At 41.6% G+C, this 20,076-nt stretch overlaps 2 protein-coding genes across 2 annotated transcripts in view; one reads left to right on the top strand and one right to left on the bottom strand.

Moving 5' to 3' along the window:
- adgra3 (adhesion G protein-coupled receptor A3) overlaps window positions 1-9,562 on the bottom strand; it is a 31,566-nt gene extending 22,004 nt beyond the window's left edge. The window contains exon 1 of the mRNA XM_034105998.1: window positions 8,657-9,562. Coding sequence (XP_033961889.1) covers window positions 8,657-8,865 — 209 coding nt within the window. The 5' untranslated portion in view covers window positions 8,866-9,562. The remainder of the gene's footprint in view (window positions 1-8,656) is intronic.
- A 1,567-nt stretch (window positions 9,563-11,129) lies between these two features.
- Window positions 11,130-16,362, top strand: LOC117463798 (cytosolic beta-glucosidase). Its single transcript, XM_034106260.1, has 5 exons — window positions 11,130-11,321; window positions 12,514-12,738; window positions 13,486-14,282; window positions 15,318-15,441; window positions 16,101-16,362. Exons 1-5 carry the CDS (start codon window positions 11,267-11,269, stop codon window positions 16,298-16,300), a joined length of 1,401 nt encoding a protein of 466 aa, XP_033962151.1. The 5' UTR covers window positions 11,130-11,266; the 3' UTR covers window positions 16,301-16,362.
- Window positions 16,363-20,076: the final 3,714 nt, after the last annotated feature.

Genomic DNA, 20,076 nt, shown 5'->3' with positions numbered 1-20,076 from the left:
ATGTCAAGCCGTGTGACTCTACAGGTCGTCAAAATATAGCTGTGACAGAAAGTTCTCCAGAGAGTCATGAGCTCTCCTTCAATCACCTTCTTTCCGGCTCTCCCCTCCCTCCCTCTTCCTCATGACAGGAGTGTGACCTCAATAAGTTGCTTGGCATGCAAAATGGAGTTTTTTCACAGAAAGAAATATTGCAGCCGACTATACAAGCAATATTCATAACAAAGTGTCAAGATGGTATAGATTGCGGTCAACTCTACCTCGCCCCCAGGACGTGTATCCAGCCGTCTGCTTCCTTACACTGTCTCTGGACGTCGGCCTGACGTCTCAGACTGAAGAACTGTCAAAGGAATTTCTTCAGGCTAGGCCTCGAACCCTGGAGGAGGGGAGTCTCTTATCTTGATGCATAGATAAGACCTGCTAAAGCACCGGCCAGGAACAAGCTGCAAGGGGATCCTACCAAACCTCACGTCCTGTCTCCTGATACAGAAGCTATAAATCCCAACGATATTTATTGTAAAGCTGTGTCCAAATATTTACTCGGAGTAATAGAGACATATTAAAGCCTTTGGCCTAAATCTCATCTTTCCTTCCAATGAGTAAATATGTTTCTTTTACACTTCAGAGAAAACACTAAGTAGGAGGGGAAATGGCCAGCCATAACACCAACCCCTCACAGGCGCACAGCACTTCGGAGACAAATCCAACTGGTGCTCTCCCAACACGTTCTTTATGCTTAGGGAGGCTTTTAGACAAAGAACTCCCAAGCGGAGAGCTGTAACCCTTCAACAGGTTTTCAAATAAGTTTCAGATTGAGCTCATAAAACCCTCTCTAGAGTGACCTCCTCTGAATGTGGTGGATGGAAAAGTGGGCCTCAGTTCAGGTGGAAAAAGAGTCCACTGGCTGAGGTGCTGCAACTCGCCAAAGTCATTCCTGTGGTTATCCAACACTTTCTTGTTCCATTAATAAGATGTTGCTGCGGTATTTGGATTTAGTGTGAGAATGTGCACCAACGGGTAGCAACTCTGTAGTGGATGTTTATATTCCATGTAAAAAAGCGAATATTAACTTCTTTAAAAGAGATTCATTTGCGAGGTAAAAAAGGTAACTTGTCATACAAGCCGTTATTGCCCCTTCATTCCTGTAGGCTTTGCAATATCCTCTTTCAACATTCAACCGAGCCAACAGAGCACACTCTGGCTGAAGAGAACAATGATCCACCATGCAAACAGCAGGGTAAAAGCAGAGTTAACACGGTCAGACGAGGAGGCATTACACAGCCTTACCTCATGTCTACGCACTAAACTCAAATGTTTGTCCGGGATTACATGAGTCTTGACTCGACCTGGCAAAGTCAAATCTCCACAAGTCTGCCAAATGTAAGGCTGTGGACTGACTAAATGTGCGGCCACTACTACGAAAATACAGGAATATTTCTTTGGGGCAATGCAAAAAACTAAAACAAAGGTTAGACCGCTGACGTCTAGTTACACAAAGCACCGAGGACTCCCCGAATGACGTACTGGCTTTTAATGGTGAAGTAAACAACCACAGGAGGAGATGATTGACGAAAGGAATGATCATGCATTCCTAACCGTTGCGTCTTAAAGGTGATATGTCATGCTTTTCCGGTTATTGCCCGTCCCCTTGTGTGTTATGAAGGTTTTTATGCATGTAAACGGTCTGCAGAGTCAAAACCCTCAAAGTACACTATGTAGGGAGTAAAACTCTAAAACAGAAAATACCTCCCCAAAACGCCTCGTTGGAGATACGTCATTGTCCATTTGATTCTTCCGGGGACATCATGATGTCATGTCGTCCCCGGAACGAAATGGACCAATCCGTGGAGCCGTTACGTTCGCGGAGCCGTTACGTTAAGCCCCCGCTGATTGGTCCAAATTGACCAATCCACGGACTTCCTCACACACTCAGTGCAGGCAGCTCTGCTGATCTCTCCTCCCTGGCTGCAGGCTGATAACAGACAGGTGGGATCGCGGCGAAAATCTCTCTGCAGACCCATTCTCACAGCGTCTATCAACCTTTTTCTTACTCAATATCAAGCCACACTTATTGTTTTTACTTCGGCTGTGACTTTGTGTGTGCTCAGGGTGAGTTTGGCTGTGTTTCGCTGTGTATCGCTAAACAAGGAAATCACACCTCCACGGAGCTCAGCGCGATTCACAACGTCCCGACTGATCCCGACCAATCAGAGCACACTGTGCTCACAGGGAGGGGGGGGGGGCAAGAGCCGCAACAAGCCGTTTAGTGGAGAGAGTGAATACTGCTGAATACTAGTGGTGCACGATAATTATCGGCCCGATATTAGGAATTATGACGTCATCCCGATAAACCCGATAAAAGTATTAATAGCCCCGATAATATACAATATATTTTTTGGGTAAAAATAAAATAAAAAATATACTGCGGTGTGGGTGGATTGGGATGAGGGGCGCTAGTTTTTCACTCGGCTCGTCCCGTTTTGCCAGTACTGTGGTATTAGTGGTTTAGGAAGAGGGGAGTTTTTCACAAATCCAGCCCTCCCTAACTCATGCCTGGCTGTGACGTAAATGGTGAGCGGCCGTGAAGCCAGGACAGTAAACAAACATGTCGTCGGTAGTATGGGACTATTTCAAAGTTTCAGAGTTAGATAGTTCGCTTGCTATCTGTATTAACAAATGCAATGCAGAAGTTCCACGAGGAGTGAAAAAGGCAACGAGCTATAATACTTCAAACCTGATTAGTCACCTGAAACATCGCCATCGCTACGATGGTGTGTTAAAAGCCTACGAAGACGCATGCGCTGCTAAACTAGCGGCGAATCCAAAGCCAGCTGCAAAGGCACCGGGGCTTTAACCTATCGACGAGGCTTTTGAAAAAGGCAAGAACTTTATTTGAGAAAATAAATATGGTCACTTTGAAGAGTCAGAACTGTTCTTGGCTTTGTTTTGTTCATAGTAGTAATGCTCATGTAGTAGTGAGCTCATGTGCTCACTACTAGTCTTTTTTTTACCACCAGGTGTGCAAATACTACAGGTACATTTAATATATATATATATATATATATATATATATATATATATATATATTATTATCGGTTATCGGTATCGGTCTTGAGAAGCAGGAAGTTATCGGTATCGGTTTCAAAAAACCAATATCGTGCATCCCTACTGAATACACATACTTTACAGAGATGCTGTATGCGAAACCAATGTGAGTTTGGAAAATTGCACAGTATAAATCTATTCTAGTAGACCTCAACAATGGAATTATGATCAGTGGAAATGGCCATGACATGGGACCTTTAAGATCTGAAATCCAAAAGGAAACCAGGTGGGAACATGTAACCCTAAATGCCAGTTGGCTGAGAAACAGGACCGTATACTTCACTCCAAAGTGTCATCACATTGTGCACGCTTTTCCCTGCACAAGAGGAAATCCCTGCTTTCTTCCTGACAATAATCCCGTGCTGCTCTGTAGAAGCTAAACCAGGTGCACTGTCCAACCCAGGTGCTCATGTGAAAAGGTTTACACTAAACAAGACCTGTAAAGACATATGAGCTGGGTGAGCACTTATTGTAAGTCGCTTTGGATAAAAGCGTCAGCTAAATGCAATGTAATGAGTGCAGAAAGCTTAAATATAGTCAGTTCCTGTCTGCACCGCATGTGTGTAGGCTGAAACTTAAATCAGATAAACAGAAATAAACGCTCATGTACACACCCATATAGAAGACTCCAGATTTATACCTCCATGTGAGGCAAAGGTTAAATTCGAGCCCTCGTATTCTAGCCGAGGCCTGCACACTAACATGAGAGGACAGGCCAGCTGTAAACACATTTGTGTCATTTCCTCTCAGATTACTTTGGCATGCGGTATCATTGGGAGAGCACAAATGTGGGGAATGCATCACTCATTTTCCTCTACAGAGAAGAATTCAGAGCAGAGCTGTACGGAATATCTACATGTTATCTATCCAAGGGATAAGTTGTACCAGCAATCATTCACGTGTGGTAACACCATAGCTACTTAACTGTGCTCATGTACAGATCAGAGTTCCCGTTAGCCGGTAATTACCGGACTATGACCGGTAAAATATGCTGAAGACCGGCAAATCTAAATCTCTCCGGTCAAAATAATTTCCCCTTAGCGCAATACCGCATCAGTTGCGCAACTTGCGCCACTTATGTGACAGACAAGAATAGTCAATTCTAATGTCCAACACGTAATGTGGAGAAAGAGATGTCCGGGATGGGTTGATTGTGCGTTGATCTGTTGGTAATGCCTCGGGGTTCCGGTGGGCATGTAAACAAATGCATAATGCTGCGCTATACTTTGCGGCCTCACCCGGTTGCATAGCGACGCTTATTGTTTAGGTGTCTTTTAATAAGCAGGTAGTCCTATCATTAGCTAGAACTAGCTGGATCTGATCGATATGGAGATAAACGCGAGTAAAGTCTAATCTGACGGGAGAGAGAGATCAGCTGCTGCTGACGAGTCGACACGCAGCTCTGCATGATCACATGCAGCGGTGAGCGGACAAAACACTTCAGGTTAGAATATCACACGTAGCTATTTTAATTACCTCTCAAACTACCTAGTTATATGTTTAGTTTCACTGTCGGGTCACTCTGGATCCGCGAGCTGCATGAGACTGACGGGCTGTCAGGAGAGGGAGAGAACGCTCCGTTTATTATTCCCGTGTTATTAAGTTACTGTTCACTTTTGAATAATGTAGTTAATCTACTATGATTAGTTTGTTTAATATCGAATCATATCAATTTGTTTTAAAGCTCAATAAATAACAAAGAAGACCTTTGACCGGCACTTTTCAAATGTTGTCCGGAAGATTTAAACTTTAACGGACATGTTGACCCGCTATAAGATATTCTAACGGGAACTCTGGAACAGATTGTTAAATAAAGAACAAGGTAAGACTCATCATGTGAGAGCAGTGGTTCAATACGTTCACTAAAGAGTAGTGTGCTTCAAATCTCTATAAAGCCTGATTAAAATGTTATATTCAGTAGATTCCAAACCCCTGAAGAGTAAAACCTTACATCTTAAGTACAAAGGGGGTGGGGGTTGATGAATTGAAAGGGTCTCTAATCACACCTAGCTTATACGTCCGTTTCTCGCAAGGCCTTTAATCAACACTCGCAACTAGGCGTGTCAACACACAAATTAAAAATAGTTTAGTTCTTTCACTCGTAGCTCGGGCTGCGGGGGTGCTAGAGACGGGAGCACGTTGATACGACCTTCCTAGCCGGAGTTATGGCCGCATTTTACAATAAACTTCCGTTGGGTCGCTTACAATCAAAATCACACATCGGATCACTATATGTGTCAGAAAAATCGCAATTATATTGTTTCCCAACATCGTGCAGCCCTAATACTGCTACCAATCAACACATTAGGGAAATACCATGAGGCCTAAACTGAGGACGAGTCAAGTTCAGAAGTAGTATTTGTAGAGTAGTAGAAGTAAAAATATGAATTACAACTCCAAGCAAACACATTTGAGCAGTCTGTTGGAGGGCTGTTCGTAGAGACACATGTCTCTGAGTTTAAAATTAGACCAGTCGAGAAGACAAGACCAGAAGAAAACCGGATTTAGTGAATTCACAGCGAGGATTTCATGCATTAACACTAAGTGAGCAAAACTAAACGGTGAGGTCTGCTGAGGCTTAACAAGTAGAAGGAATGGTCTGTCATTTTCAAACTTGAGAAAAGTCTCTGACAGCAGCTGAGACCTTCAGATCATTCCAGTTCAGACCAGCTGTGCATCAGCCACGGTCAACTCCATCAAAAGACAGTGTGTGTGTGTGTGTGTGTGTGTGTGTGTGTGTGTGTCTGTGTGTGTGTGTGTGTGTGTGTGTGTGTGTGTGTGTGTGTGTGTGTGTGTGTGTGTGTGTGTGGAGGGTTGTAAAAAAGGACCACCACACCTACTGAGAGGGACAATCTTAAAGGTCATAAATTACCACCCAAAAACTGTGCAGTCAACATAAAAAGCCGTTTCATTGTTGCTAGTGCCTACAGGGATTTGTAAAACAGACAGTTCTGTTGTTTTCCTATAATTAATGAAAACAAATGTCCAGAAGTTTAAATGAAAAGACAGAAAGGACTTCCTGGAAGTTGCTTTCTGTCCGGGCTCTCTAATTACATCTTTCTTGTTCTTTGGAGGCCACATCACAGCCCTTTAGCTCAATGCTAAATCATATGGAACCTCGTATCCATCACGGTCACAACTAAATGACGTTAAAGCACGTCACTGCTAAAAGAGATCAGAATATTTCAGACTCTATAAATATCTAAAAAGGACATACTAAAGTTATTCCAGACTGCCAAGAGGAAGGTAATGGCAATGTAATCAAATGTAAGAGCTACCAACAATTAGATCCCTTTTTTCATATTTTAGCCAATTCAGTGGAAGAAAGTTCTTACAGTCGAGGCAGCTAATGGTCCCATTTCTTTAAGTGTTGTATGGTTATTAATTGTAAAGAGACTTGCTTGAGCCAGACCTTCAAAGATCTCTTTATAACAGTGTGAAGAGTGTTGCATGTATGTGTTGGTGGGAAACAGCCAAAGCTCAGATTTCATTCAGCCCCTGAATAGAGAGGCATTACAACAGGAACGAGCTATGAAATAAAACTCCTAATGGCTGATTAATACTCTTCTTTATAAAAGCAAAGACTGAGTATACTGAAGTCAGAGAGAGAATTTGTTTTACAGGAACATTAGTCCTAAAGAGAGATAATATATAGTCTGTTTTACTGACAGGTCTAAACACTTAGTTGAGTGGCTGCCAGCTGTTCACCTCCACCCCACTCGGCTCATGTGGATTTATGTTGGCTCCAGTTACTGATAAGATGACAGTAAATGTAACCCTTAAAGTTTAATAATGTCCCTGCTGAGACTCCATATCAGATACATGGTATTCCTGCAAAACAACGTGTCTGGGTTTCAATGCCACAATGGTGTAATCACGACAAGAAACTATATTTATCTTGTGGGTTATCCAACTTAAGCAAGTCTCTCCGATTGTATTGAATACTGAAAACCATTTTGTCTGGAAAGCAGATTTGAACCTGTTGCTCTGAAAAGTGCTTCAAAGTAATACACATGTGGTTTGTGGTAAACGGGTGAAAACATGCACGCTCACTTAACTTAGCAGCCAATCCTCTCCCTTTCCTTCCCCGGAGTCTATTATTTGCTTTTCTACTCTTGCACCCTGCCCTGGTATTCTCAGATTTCCCATGGCTCACCTCCACAAAGCACAGCTTTGAATTTGTGTCTTTTTTTGGTTGGTTTGTAGAGGGCCGTTATTCTGTTATTATTCTTCAGGTTGGTCAGAAAATCCCACAAAAGGCCCATTCCAATTGCTCCAAGTCCAAATAATGTCTTTAAATGTGATATAAAAAGCAGGAAAACTCTTTTTGAGGGGCTGAAAGCAGCATTTGTGCATTCTTTGGCAGCTCAAACATCGTTAAAACACCATGATACTGAGGTGTGCTGTCAACAAAGTACTACAGTCTAAATCTAACCCCAGCCGAGACTGAGTATTTCAGCCAAGTGGAAAAAAACGCAAGGATTAACTCAAAAGCTAATGAGCTCTGGTCTCCATTAAAATGCCTAGGAGGTAGAACATAAGTGTCTTGTGTGAGCACTAAATATCTTCCAGCCTGTGAGAGAATCAGTACAGGAAGACAGGCGGTTACTGTTACATAGGGTTTACATTTACACCATCAGAGTATGCAGCAGCTGTGAGAGAATGATCTATGGCTGACAAGGAGCAGACACAAATGAGTGTATGTGTCAAGCCATATTAATCATGTTTTCCTTACTTTAGAGATAGATGATAAGGAAGTTATACACACATGTAGCTAATAAGACCACTCTGTAGTTTTAGTAGAATCACAAATACATGTGCAAATTCCTGTAGTGACACCACATGAACTTGTTTGAAGACATCATATTTGGGGAACACCCAACAGCCAGTCTCAAGGGATTCACATTTTCATGGCCAACAACAACAACATGTAACATGGACTTTTGTGGATATGACATTAACATCTTTGAATCTTGTCTGTTTTTGACTCACTCATAGCCCGACCTACATCATAGGTAATGATTTCATGTATTTTCTGTCGACTAATAAGTTGTTTTGGTCTTAGATTACTGATTTTTGTAATGCTTTCTTCATGCACATTACAAGTAAACACAAGATTATGGTGGTGACTTTGCCTGATTATTTGTTTAGTGTGAGTGGTTTAGTTTGTCTGTGAATGCATTTCTCCTCTGTCTCTTTTTGGAGTCAAAAAGTGTTGATTTATTTCTCAATTTTAACACACAAAAGAGAATGATAGCAACACAGATCTGTTCTTTTGAAAATGTATAAAACATATAGAGAAAAGAAGAATACAACAAGGACATAAATACCTTTAAAATAGTTCTAATAAATATATGTTTGGTACTTTTTTGCAACCTCATACCTCCAAATATGTTATTCAACATTTTACACCAAAGCAAAAACCTACCTGGTCATAAACCTGATTCTGATTGTTTTACCTTAGTAATAAACCTTGCAGACATTAGTTCAGTGTGAAACAGTTACAGGGTGCAGAATAATGTGTTTTAACTGTGTGAAATGGATGCAAACTCACAGGGTGACGGTCCTGTTGGGGAAGGAGTCCGGGGGGAGCACCTGATGGAGCTCCATGTTGCTGCACACCACTTTCCGGTCGGACGGCAGGCTCTTCCCCCCGCTTTTGGAGCGCTCTTCATATGATTTGCAATCAGATGATACCGCCGAACTTCCACAGCCTCCACCGAGCAGCAAAATCACAAACAACCGCAATACATCCACCTTCATGTTCACACAGAGAACCACCGCAGCATGGGCACAGGAAATGTTTCGCTGCTAAACGCGGAGCTGAGCTTTGTTAAGATAAAACAGAGAGTATCTTGTTTGGCTCCAGACAGCCTTCCTCCTCCATTTCTCTCTCTGTGTCCTTCTTTGTTTTTCCACAAGATTCATTTATAATTCCCCTTCCATCCCGGTGTTATTCCCATTTCCTGGAACTGTGCGAATCCGTGTATTTTAAGCGGAGTGTGCTCGCTGGTTACTAAATAACTTGTGCAGTAGTTGAGAGGGTTTCTTTGTTGTACATAGCGTGGGTCCGGGTGTCTTTTCCACGGGAGGGCGGCAGGAGTACTCACAGGTTATCCGCACTAACGTCAGGAAACAAAGCCAGACTTCTCTTAAACCCACACTTTAACTTCCAAGTTTTTTTTTTATGTTACATAAATCCAAACAAAAGCGATACACTTTCCCTCTCTCTTCTTTTCCCACAGGAAATTACTCAGGAACGAAAAAAACCACAAAAACAACAACTTCTCCGCTTAAAATGTGCAGCAAAAGCGGGAAAAAACAAAGTAAAAATAGCTTTACGTCGCTTTAAAGAAGAATATCCTCAGTTGTTGCGTTGTTTTTTAACTCCACAGCGTCTTTGGAAAGTATTCATAGCTCGAGTCCTCCTCTTCAGTGGCTTTGCCCTGGGCACCACCATTGTCACGTCCCTCTGAAATAAAACCATATCCGGTCAGCTTTTCAAAATAAAGCTCTCCGTAGGGGCATTTCGGGTTGTACCGTTACTGCTACTTCAGTGGGGAGTATTCAATTACTTTAGTAATACATAAAGGTAGCAATGCTTAACTTAAATAATTTCATTTTATGCTGCGTCTTCTTCACTTTGGATGAACATTATATTCCATATATCCCCTGGCATACATCTATTTTAAAGTCGTTAATAATAACCTCTTCGAGTACATGCTATTACTTTACTTGGATGCCAATAAAGTTGACAGCATTCCTGCACTATTACATTCACTTTGCAGAAGTATTCACATAAGATTTCTTATACAAAATCAACTATGATAATTATTTTTTTAGAAATAAAGCCTATATTTCAATGCTCATACCATACTTCAAATAAGGTAAACAACCATTAGAGACAGTAGAATGCTGCTTATATGAATATGAATACAAATGTCCCAAAATACTTTTTTCATACAATATATTTTGTTTAAGATCATTACTTCTGTATACTTGGATAACATAACTTAAACACTGTTGTTTAGCTATGTTCAACTAAGTAATGTATCTGAATACTTCCCTTGGTCTTCTCCTGTGTTTGCCTCTGAACAAGTGCAGTCTTGTTTGCTGTACACACAATAGCAGTGAAAGATTAAATAACAAAAATCCAATTGTGTGTTTGTGTAGTTATATGAGGAGGATATTTAGCAGGCGAGGATTTGTTTGCCCTTTGGCTAACATCCATTGTCTTTGTTGTGATCAGGTCGAGTGGGTCCCTTCACTCTATAGAAAACTGGACCAGAGGATAGCATTGAAGTGATCACAGGACAGAGAACATATGCCTTTAGGCCATTATGCTTTCACCTCCTAGTCTATTTGTTTTCAGGAAGACAACCTGTGAGCAACCTCTAACCTTTTTATGTCTGCATAGAAGACATCACCATGTTGTTATGCAGTGGATCCTACTCAATCATTTAAAACTAATAAATTATTTCCATCTGACTGACTCTGAGTCTGACACATCATCACACCGCATCAACGGCTGTCATGAATCCTAAACATACTTGTCCACTCATCACTGCACTTCACATAATGGACATGAATAAATGTGGACTCTAGTAAAATCTTAATACAAATATGTTATATGTTATTTTATATTCTGTTTCTATGTAGCTAATTTTTAAATTATATAATTATATAATAATAATTGATACACACAAAATAATATATTGTTTTTTAACTGTACTTTGCAGTAGCTTTTTTCATGCACATCTCATCATGCATGCAAAACAAGCCTCAGGTGCTGCATTCAAGTGTTCCTCTGAGTTGGTACATCCCGCAGTAATGAAACATAATAAATAGAAATACTCAACACAGTAACTATTGACTGATTCTTTAACAACCTTAATCAAGTAGTCCAAAAAATAAATCAAAGAGAAAGAACTACACAGTATTTTTGTGTGTTTGGTTTACCTTGACGTGTAAATCAAGTACTTGATAATCCCCACGCTCCACGAACGTCACATAGCGGAGTGCTTCCTGCTCGGCAGCGTTGACACATACTGCGCGAAAACGACCGGTTTAAAAGTAAGATATCTTCGACATTCATATACATTCAATAAAACGCAGTGAAATACATTAGACCTGCTTTGATTCAGTGTCCTTACGCTGATGGAACATGTTCCCACGAGACTTTGCGTGGGGAGCGGGAACTGCTGCGTATCAAATTGAAGGTATGTAAACACTACCGTGAGTTTCGTGAAGCTATTATTATGACTAACACTTGTGCAGTTTAATACAATGAATAGACTTAAGAGTTCAAATAGTCGTTGAGACCAGAACGTTTTTTTTTTTAAATAAACTTTATCAAATGATTGCTGGACAATTAGTGATGCAAAATCACATTCAATAAGTCAAGAACAACTTTACTAACAAATTACAATCCAATATCAAACAAGGATTTTAACAGTTACCACAAACTGAACATTATGATAATTGTTTGTTTGTAGCCTTTATTTAACCAGGTGAAAGCCCCTTGAGATCAAAAGATCTCTTTTTCAAGGGTGACCTGCAGATAATAACTAACTTAACCCTTGTATGGTATTCGGGTATGTGGGACCCGTTTTCATTATTTAGCTAAAGAAAAATGATATGATGAATTATTTGTTCACACCCACACTCAATGGCCTTGGCTCATTTTCTGTGAACATATATCACTGTACCCGGAGAGGATGAGATTGAGCATCAGCTAGTTACAAAAAAAAGACGAGCCACAGGACCAGCCGGTCAGTGGGCAAAAAAACGAGTAGCACTTTAATTCATAAATGTGATCTAAGGGCAAATATTAACCATATATGCTGTTTATATTGTTTGTAATTGAGATTAAGTAAACATCTGTTGAGTATTTTAACATAAAATAGTTTGATTGTGTTGAATTGAAGCCCAAAAAGGCAGCGGGTCCACCAGACCCACAAACACTGGATGAGTAACAAAAATAGGAACACTGTAACGTCCGAGGTGTTAAGGGTTACAAGGGTAATACATTATTGTTTCCACACATCACACAAAGCAAGGTCCATTGTTCTGAGGTTATATGCATATTGTATTTTAAATTGTCATGTGACGTTCAATTGTGACACACCTTCACCATTGTGATGTCTGACCAACTCATACTGTATAGAATCAATGGACAAACTTGAAACACATACAATAATGTAAACACACTAACTGACATCTACAGACCATGATGACTGTAACAAAAGGAACATTACATTGACATTTAAATAGTGAATACTTATATAGACAAGCCAGTGAAACCCACAGACAGACACACACAGTTGAAGTCCCAACAGAAACATTTCTGGGATTTCATTTTTGTCAACATCAGACAAACTGTTTTGAAAATGAATTTCTGTGTGCATGGAGGTGGCTGGCAGGCAGACGGTAAGGGGGCGAGTATCTGGGACACGTTTACTCACGAGGGGGGCCGAGTGTTTGGGGAAAAGAATGGAGATGAGGCCTGCAGGAGCTACGAGCTGTGGGACGAGGACCTAAAGTGCATCCAGACGCTCGGACTGACACATTACCGTCTGTCTCTCTCCTGGGCCCGCCTCCTGCCTGACGGGAACACACGACACGTCAATCAAAAAGGTATTTCCATATCCCCATTAGACCCATGCTATATTTCTATTCAAAACAGCACAAAGGAACCAGCTTATTTGAGGGTTTCAGTGCTGCGTTACCTCATCACTAGGGTAGGGTCTTTTCCTCTCTTTGTTATGACAGAAATGTGTTTTAGGCTTTGATATAATAGTCCAAACTTCTCAATTTCAACATTGTTATTTACATTGAACATTTTGCATTATTATGACATTGCAATATTACAAGAGTTGGTCTGGTCGAGTTTTAAAACTGACTTTAGCAAGTTTTATGTTTTCTCTATACACTTTAAGGTACTCTCTCCCAGATGTATACTGGGATACTAACGTTTTGATGACTGATTTAAAGGAGACATATTGCTAATTTTTAGGTTCAAATTCTCTTTTGGGTTTCCACTAGAACACGTTTATATGCTTTAATGCTAAAGAAACACGTTAGTTTTCCTCGTAATATATACCTATATGCAACCGCAGTCTGAAACGCTCAGTTTTAGCGCCTGTTCCTTTAAGGCTCCCTAAAATAACCCAATCTGCTCTGATTGGCTTCTGAGAAGAATTGCAAAGGTAATCATCGGTTGAGATACTCTTATTAGGTATATTCTACCAAGCCTGCATGTGACGTAGGAAGAGGAACCAAATCTGAATGTCCTTTTGAATCTATGTTTACAAAATGTCATGGTTTCCACTCCAGATGTACAAAAAGCATTGAAACAGTGAGTTTTTCCTGTGTGTCCAACAGGAGTGGAGTACTACAACAAGGTGATTGATGATTTGCTGGCCTGCAATGTATCCCCCATGGTCACACTTTACCACTTCGACCTGCCTCAGGCTCTGCAGGATCAGGGCGGCTGGAAATCAGCAGGTACCGCGACCCTGTTCGACAGCTACGCCAAGTTCTGCTTCCACACATTTGGCGACAGAGTCAAACTTTGGATCACCATCAACGAGCCCTACGTGTGTGCCAAACTGGGCCACGAGGACGGCATCCACGCCCCGGGGTTAAAGGAGCCGGGGACTGCCGCCTACCTGGTGGGCCACAACATGCTGCGAGCCCACGCCATGGCCTGGCACAGCTACGACTCTCTGTACAGGGCGCAGCAGGAGGGCGCCGTGTCTCTGGCCATCAACAGCGACTGGCTGGAGCCTCTAAACGCAGGATGCACCGAGGATATTGCTGCCACCGAACGCCTCCTCGCCTTCACACTCGGGTGGTTTGCCTGGCCTGTGTTTGTAACAGGAGATTATCCAGAAGTAATGAGATCAGCCATCGACGCTCAGAGTGAGAAGTCGGGCTGCAGCTCGAGACTGCCCAGTTTTTCTAAGGATGAGCCAGCCATTTTGGGCACAGCAGACTTCTTTGCGCTGAATTACTACACGTCTCGTAAAGTGAAGCAGGGCGGAGGTTGTGGAGAGAAGCTGTGTATGAAGAGCGACCGAGACGCAGGGGAAGTTTTGGACCCGTCCTGGCCTATCTGTGGTGTGTCCTGGCTCGCTGTTGTGCCTCAGGGCTTGAGGAAACTTCTCAAGTACATCAAGGTAAAACTACTGCTGTATCACATCACTACAAAGTATGGCTGCACGATATTGAGAGAAAATATTGCTGTATGACTGGGGTGTCCAAACCTTTTTCACCGAGGGCCACATACAGAAAAATATACTGGGTCACTCACTAGAGGTATATTGCTTCATAAGTTCAGTTATAAGTCAGATTGATTATAATAAGGAGAAATATGAAGGGTGTATTTCAAGCTTGTTATGTAAATAAGTAATTGGGCTTTTTTCTTATCAACTAAGATATGTTAGAACATTTTTCCAACTTTAATTGACTGAATATATTTGAAAAGTGGTCTTATTAACACATGAATACTACTGTGTAATATATTTTTACATTTATATTCAAGAAGTACAATATAAGACGAGCACAAGTTTCATTTGTGGGCCATATCCCATTATACTTTTTTAATTAGCTGACGGCCGATTCAAAATGGCCGTAGTCTGGACACCCCTGGCGTATGAAAAAGAAAGAAGGAAGTTTTCCAAGATGACATCAAAGTTTTTGGTCAACATCATCCATGTGACTTTGGCACATCGTGTTACCTATCTCGAAACAATATATATTGTGAAGCCCTACAACAATCTATCCCCAAACACATCCCTCACTTTGAGTGTGAATTCAATCAGCTGAAATGTGAAGTCATTTTTCTCTCTTCTCCTGGCATCAAACTGAATTGACCGACAAGAAGACAAATCGCCTTCCGCCAAACGAGTAGAACACCCCGACATTTGTTTAGTGTCTAGCTATTGATTTTGTATGCGGTAATCTCCTTTTAACACCTCCAGAAACACATTGATGCTTCATTAGTGCTGTCACATTGAATGAAACAGTTACTTTGCTGAAAGTGTTTGCAATTGCAATTTCCTGCTGTTGTGCCTTGTCACAGGCCATTAGTTTGATCTTGGCACCGTTGAAAAGCAGCTAAACGGCACACTGTGGACCAATCTGTCTCGCGCTGGATGTGTGACAGCTCAGATGCCTTGTTTGACGACAATATTTGCCCCGTGACTTTCCAGAACAATTTCAACAACCCAGCGGTGTACGTCACAGAGAACGGCTTCTCTCAGGTGGGCCCGCTGCAGACCGAGGACGTGCAGCGCGCAGAGTTTTACAAGGACACCGTCGCAGAAGTGGCTAAAGGTAAATCTGGAATGGAAATAAGATAAATGCCATTAGCACACAGTCCACATTAATTGAGCAAATGACAGTGAAATCCTTTCGATAATGAGCAAACACAACACTTTGGTGTCAGTCCAGTGAAATTAATGCTCAAATGTGGTCTGTTACACATCTAGCTCTTGCAATTTGGTATACATGATTCCCAAAAATAGGATGCAAAGATTGGTTGCTGTTGTATACAAATGTTTTACTTCCATTTTGTTTTGCATATCACCAACCAACATGTACACTATTGGCAAAGTTGACTCATTCTTATCAATCTTGCATTCGGTAGGGCTCATTTAAAAGAGATCTTAAAGGGTTTTACATGTATAACTAAATACGTTTCATTTGAAATGGCAGAAAAAACAAACAAAGAAAACGTCATAAATTGACTTCCAGACTATAATACTCAGGAGTTATTGCTCAGATGTTAAGTTTGTTTTGGCACCACCATCTGGCCAATCTATGTACATTTTATTTCCAAGGATATCAAAAAGTCTGTTGAGCCTCGAGAATGTGCTGTTGGAATGAATAACAGTAATTTAGGGCTAATACAATTGCGTTAGACCCTTTGGTTAGTTTGCATATTTGCTACTTGTTTGTACTTGCTACAGTTTTTACTCTGTGTTTGTGTGTAGCTCTACAAGAAGATGAGGTTAATGTCCGTGGATACTTCGCCTGGTCACTGCTGGACAACTTCGAATGGGCGGATGGATTCAGCGTCCGTTTTGGATTGTTCCATGTGGACTTCGCTGATGCAAAGCGAAAACGAACATTATACCGGTCTGGACGGGAGTACGCAAAGATCATCTCGAAAAACAGATGTGGTCAATCTTGAAGATAAAACTTAATTAAAAAAAATAATAAATCCACGTTGTACAGCCTTATTAAACTGGCAGATTTTGCATTATATTTTTCCGAACAGTGTGCCTTTTATTGTACGTTTGGGTTACTTCTCGTTACGAATATGGTCATTTAAAAATAATCTAACTTCAACAGGGGATTGGCAAAGAGTGTTAAGTTGATTTATACGGGATAACATTCAGTATTTAAGGAGAGTTCCACACACGTGGGCCAAAGCAGCTGCTGCATAGACCTGCAGAAGGATTTGTTGGAATGAATTGCATTTGTCCATTCACATTTGATGTATAGCAATCTTATCTATCGACTTAAATCTACCTGAACAACCTTCCGTAAGTTTCCATTTCAAGGTTAAGTAAACACTGATGTTAGCTTATTGTAGTTGCTGGTATTTGAAGTACACAGGAAAATAAATGACACAGTCCCTTTGGTCATACTTTTTAAATTCAACCCCCTGTACCACCTCACCTATCACACAGGTAGGATCAAACACTCTGTTATCATAATGCCGCCAGGCTGCATAAAGCACACTCCAGCAGCCTCAGAAGGGGAGCCAGCTGAACGCAACAGATGTCCTGCCACAGGAAGAGGAGTGAAACGCCATTTGTGTTCCCCGGACAGCTGTGCAAACTCTCTACTTAAAGAAAGAAAAGAGTGAACAAGGTGAAAAGCCACCCAAGGCCTTCTGTTGATTCTGTGAGCATGCTGTGGTTAAGGTAGGATTATTTATATGGGCTGAATAAGAGAAAAGTGCACTGCAAATCAACAAGCTCGGGAGCCATATTGAATATAAGTGTGCACAGGTGTGTGTGAAAGAGGGATTTGCAGTCAGTTTTAGGCTTACTTAAAGGAAAATGCCTTGATTTTCAGAAGCAGAGCAGTTTGATGTTCCTGTTTGTTGGCCTACACTGCCACCTTGTGGTAATAAAGATAAATGCAGATTTTATTCAGCCGCTCATTGTGCACTTTATCTGATGTCACATGATGTGCTGCTCGGATTAATAAAATGCATCCTGGTTGGTGTAACAATAAACAACTAAAGCAGCTCCCTAACCACAATACATCATAGATTTAACACAATTAATATTTATGCTCTGATGTGAAGGAAAATATCATTTATATTCTTTGTCTGCATTAATAAGCACGGTGTATCGTGACATCCAGTTGGCTGTGCATAGCCTACTGCTCTCAACAGATGTGAGTAATACCCTCGTGGCCCTCCTCCATCTATGTCACGCCGAGTGAGATTCTCCTTTGTCTTATGATGAATAACAAGCTATTGTGGAAACATGAATAATGCCACTGCCGCTCGCTTTAGAACTCTTTGCGGTCTGCTTTGAGCACAAAGTTAAATCTCGCACTCTTTCAACGCTAATGAAGTTCATCTCATATCTGCGGCTCTGTCACAAGCTGTTTTAAATCTCAGCATAATGATGGCGACACACCACAAAGCCATGAACATTTACTAAACACGTGTTATACGCAGCATGTCAGGTGGGGACAACTGATTAAAAAAACAAGCAATGAAACTTGTAGGGTAAAATATAAAAGCAACAATTCAAAAGAGAGAAAAATCCCAACTAAAGCGGGGGTGAATCATGTTTCAGCTCAATTCCCAGCTGACTTTATATTAGTAATTCCACCAGCTGTCTCCAGTATTGATGGATTCAATCTGGCTGCAGGGAGCATGCAGGAAGCACCGCTGCATTGATGGAATGAAATATGAGCAAGAAGTTCCACTGCACTTAGTGAATGTTAGGAATAATATGTGCCTATTGCAGGTTGGAAAGCTTAAAACATTAATTAGCATTTAAATAATTCACTCCAGTCTCTTTAATAGCCCAACTACGAATATTCAACTTCAATTCATTACGGCGGGCGGAATTTATTCTGATTAGGCCACGGTGTGTAGAAAGCCACGGAAGAAACCATTTCTAAATGTGCTCTCCAATTAAGCGCCAAATATATCATGTGTATAGATAAGTTGCTTTTGACAATGAATTAGTACGTTTAATTGTAACATTCAATCACATTCACTCGCGGAGATTTACCCCGAGGAAAATTCTGGCAAATTACCCAGAGAGGCCCATTTGTATTGGACCAAACTGAACTCATTATATTTTTTGACAGACTATGAAATACTCCATAACTGTGAAATCCATCCACCTATTATAAATTAACTAAATAATGTAGATGCTGATAAACTTCATTGCGTGTTTTATTATTAAAAGCACACTATGGTACAGTGCTTACAGGGGCAAAGGGTATGACTTCTGGCAAATAATTACCTTTTTCTATTTACTGATTACCCTCATATGCATATTGCCTGGAGAAATGGTATAATTAGATTGTTGCTTCAATATCAAGATGAAGTGACATGAGCCACTCCCTTCCCCTGGAGCTGATAAACCCCCCCCCCCCCTCTCCCCTATTTGTCTGGGTGTCTCAGTCAGCTGGCGAGGGACCAGCAGAGGCCCGAACCTCCTCTCAGTCTGCCTTCTGTCTCCTTCTTCCCCTCTCTTGCTCTTCTTCAGCTCATCATCTCCCCCTCTCCTAATCGCATTGCTCATTTTCCATTGACAAGAGACTATGAGGAGAGAGGGAGGAGAGAAAACAGCACAAACTTTCTAAATCCCATTGACCTACTTCGCCAGACATTTCACTGGGAATTTATATTAGTGCAAAAATAGTTAGAAGAACAAGAAATGTTTCTCTCTTTCAGCTGGGAGCCATTTCTTCTCACATTGTGATCCTGTATGACCACTACAGTGCATTATAGCACCGCCTTACTGTGGCCTTACTGTGGCATCAGAAGCGCCTGCCGCCACTTTTGACAGTGGCATAAGAAGCATGACATCGGAGCCATACAAAGCTTTTGGAAGGCCTCGTCTTTGATTGATGAATTTCTCGGCGCGCAGACAGGATTGAGGGGGGGATGAATATTGCTAGGCCTTGAAGACAGGACGTTGGAATTATGGCGGACCCATACAGAGAAGTGAAGCGGCGAGACGGAAAGAGAATAAAAAGAGAGAAAGGCAATTCAAATCTTTTTCTTTTAAGTCCCTCCCTGAGGGGCTGCAGATGACCCTGCTAACGACTGCTGAAGTTCCAACTCCCCTGAGTGTGATTGTGCCGCGTGACGGGGGGGGGGGGTTCGTGGACCTGCCTGAAAAATTTAAAGCTAGTAGAATATTCAGCTAACCCTGAGCGCTCGGTAGGGGGCGGTGATTGGGGGGCACATGATTGGTATTCAGGGTGTGTGTGTGGTGGGTAAGCCCAGCGGTGGTGGTGGCGAGAGAGAGACCCCCCCCTCAGTGTGTGTGTGTGTGTGTGTGTGGTAGGCAATGAGCCGGGCGCAGTGTCTCCTGGGAACAGTGGGAGGAGTGAACAGGAAGAGAAAGAGACAATTTATAGCTTAAAAAGTGAATGCGATGTGTGATGGCGTCGTATCGGGGCTGGATCCAAGAGAGAGACTAACGACGTGGATATAACCTCGCGCTCCCAATATGCAAACACATTGTCATCAACACAGAAAGAGTGGAGAATCCATCTGCTGCAGAATCTCCTCTGAAACTTTAGAGATGGGAAATGGTTACCTGGGGGTTTTATCAGTCTGAAAGTAATGAAAGGAATATGAAGGGCCACATACAGGATGAGCACCACGATTGAACTTTCCTAGGCCATGGAAATATCACATTGGAAATCCTAATTAATGTAGTGTTCCCCTTTACTTTCTAAGATGTGGAATATTGA

The sequence above is a fragment of the Pseudochaenichthys georgianus genome, chromosome 18 (assembly GCF_902827115.2).
Source record: "Pseudochaenichthys georgianus chromosome 18, fPseGeo1.2, whole genome shotgun sequence".
In the NCBI taxonomy this organism is placed as follows: domain Eukaryota; kingdom Metazoa; phylum Chordata; class Actinopteri; order Perciformes; family Channichthyidae; genus Pseudochaenichthys; species Pseudochaenichthys georgianus.
This window is presented reverse-complemented; position numbering and strand designations above follow the sequence as displayed.

What these genes read in the sequence shown, in the direction of transcription:
- LOC117463798 (XM_034106260.1), top strand. Translation starts at nt 11,267, where the DNA reads ATGTTCCCACGAGACTTTGCGTGGGGAGCGGGAACTGCTGCGTATCAA. An exon ending in AACTTCTCAAGTACATCAAG is followed by an intron (nt 14,283 to 15,317) that starts GTAAAACTACTG and finishes GTGACTTTCCAG; the next exon opens with AACAATTTCAACAACCCAGC. An exon ending in CGTCGCAGAAGTGGCTAAAG is followed by an intron (nt 15,442 to 16,100) that starts GTAAATCTGGAA and finishes GTTTGTGTGTAG; the next exon opens with CTCTACAAGAAGATGAGGTT.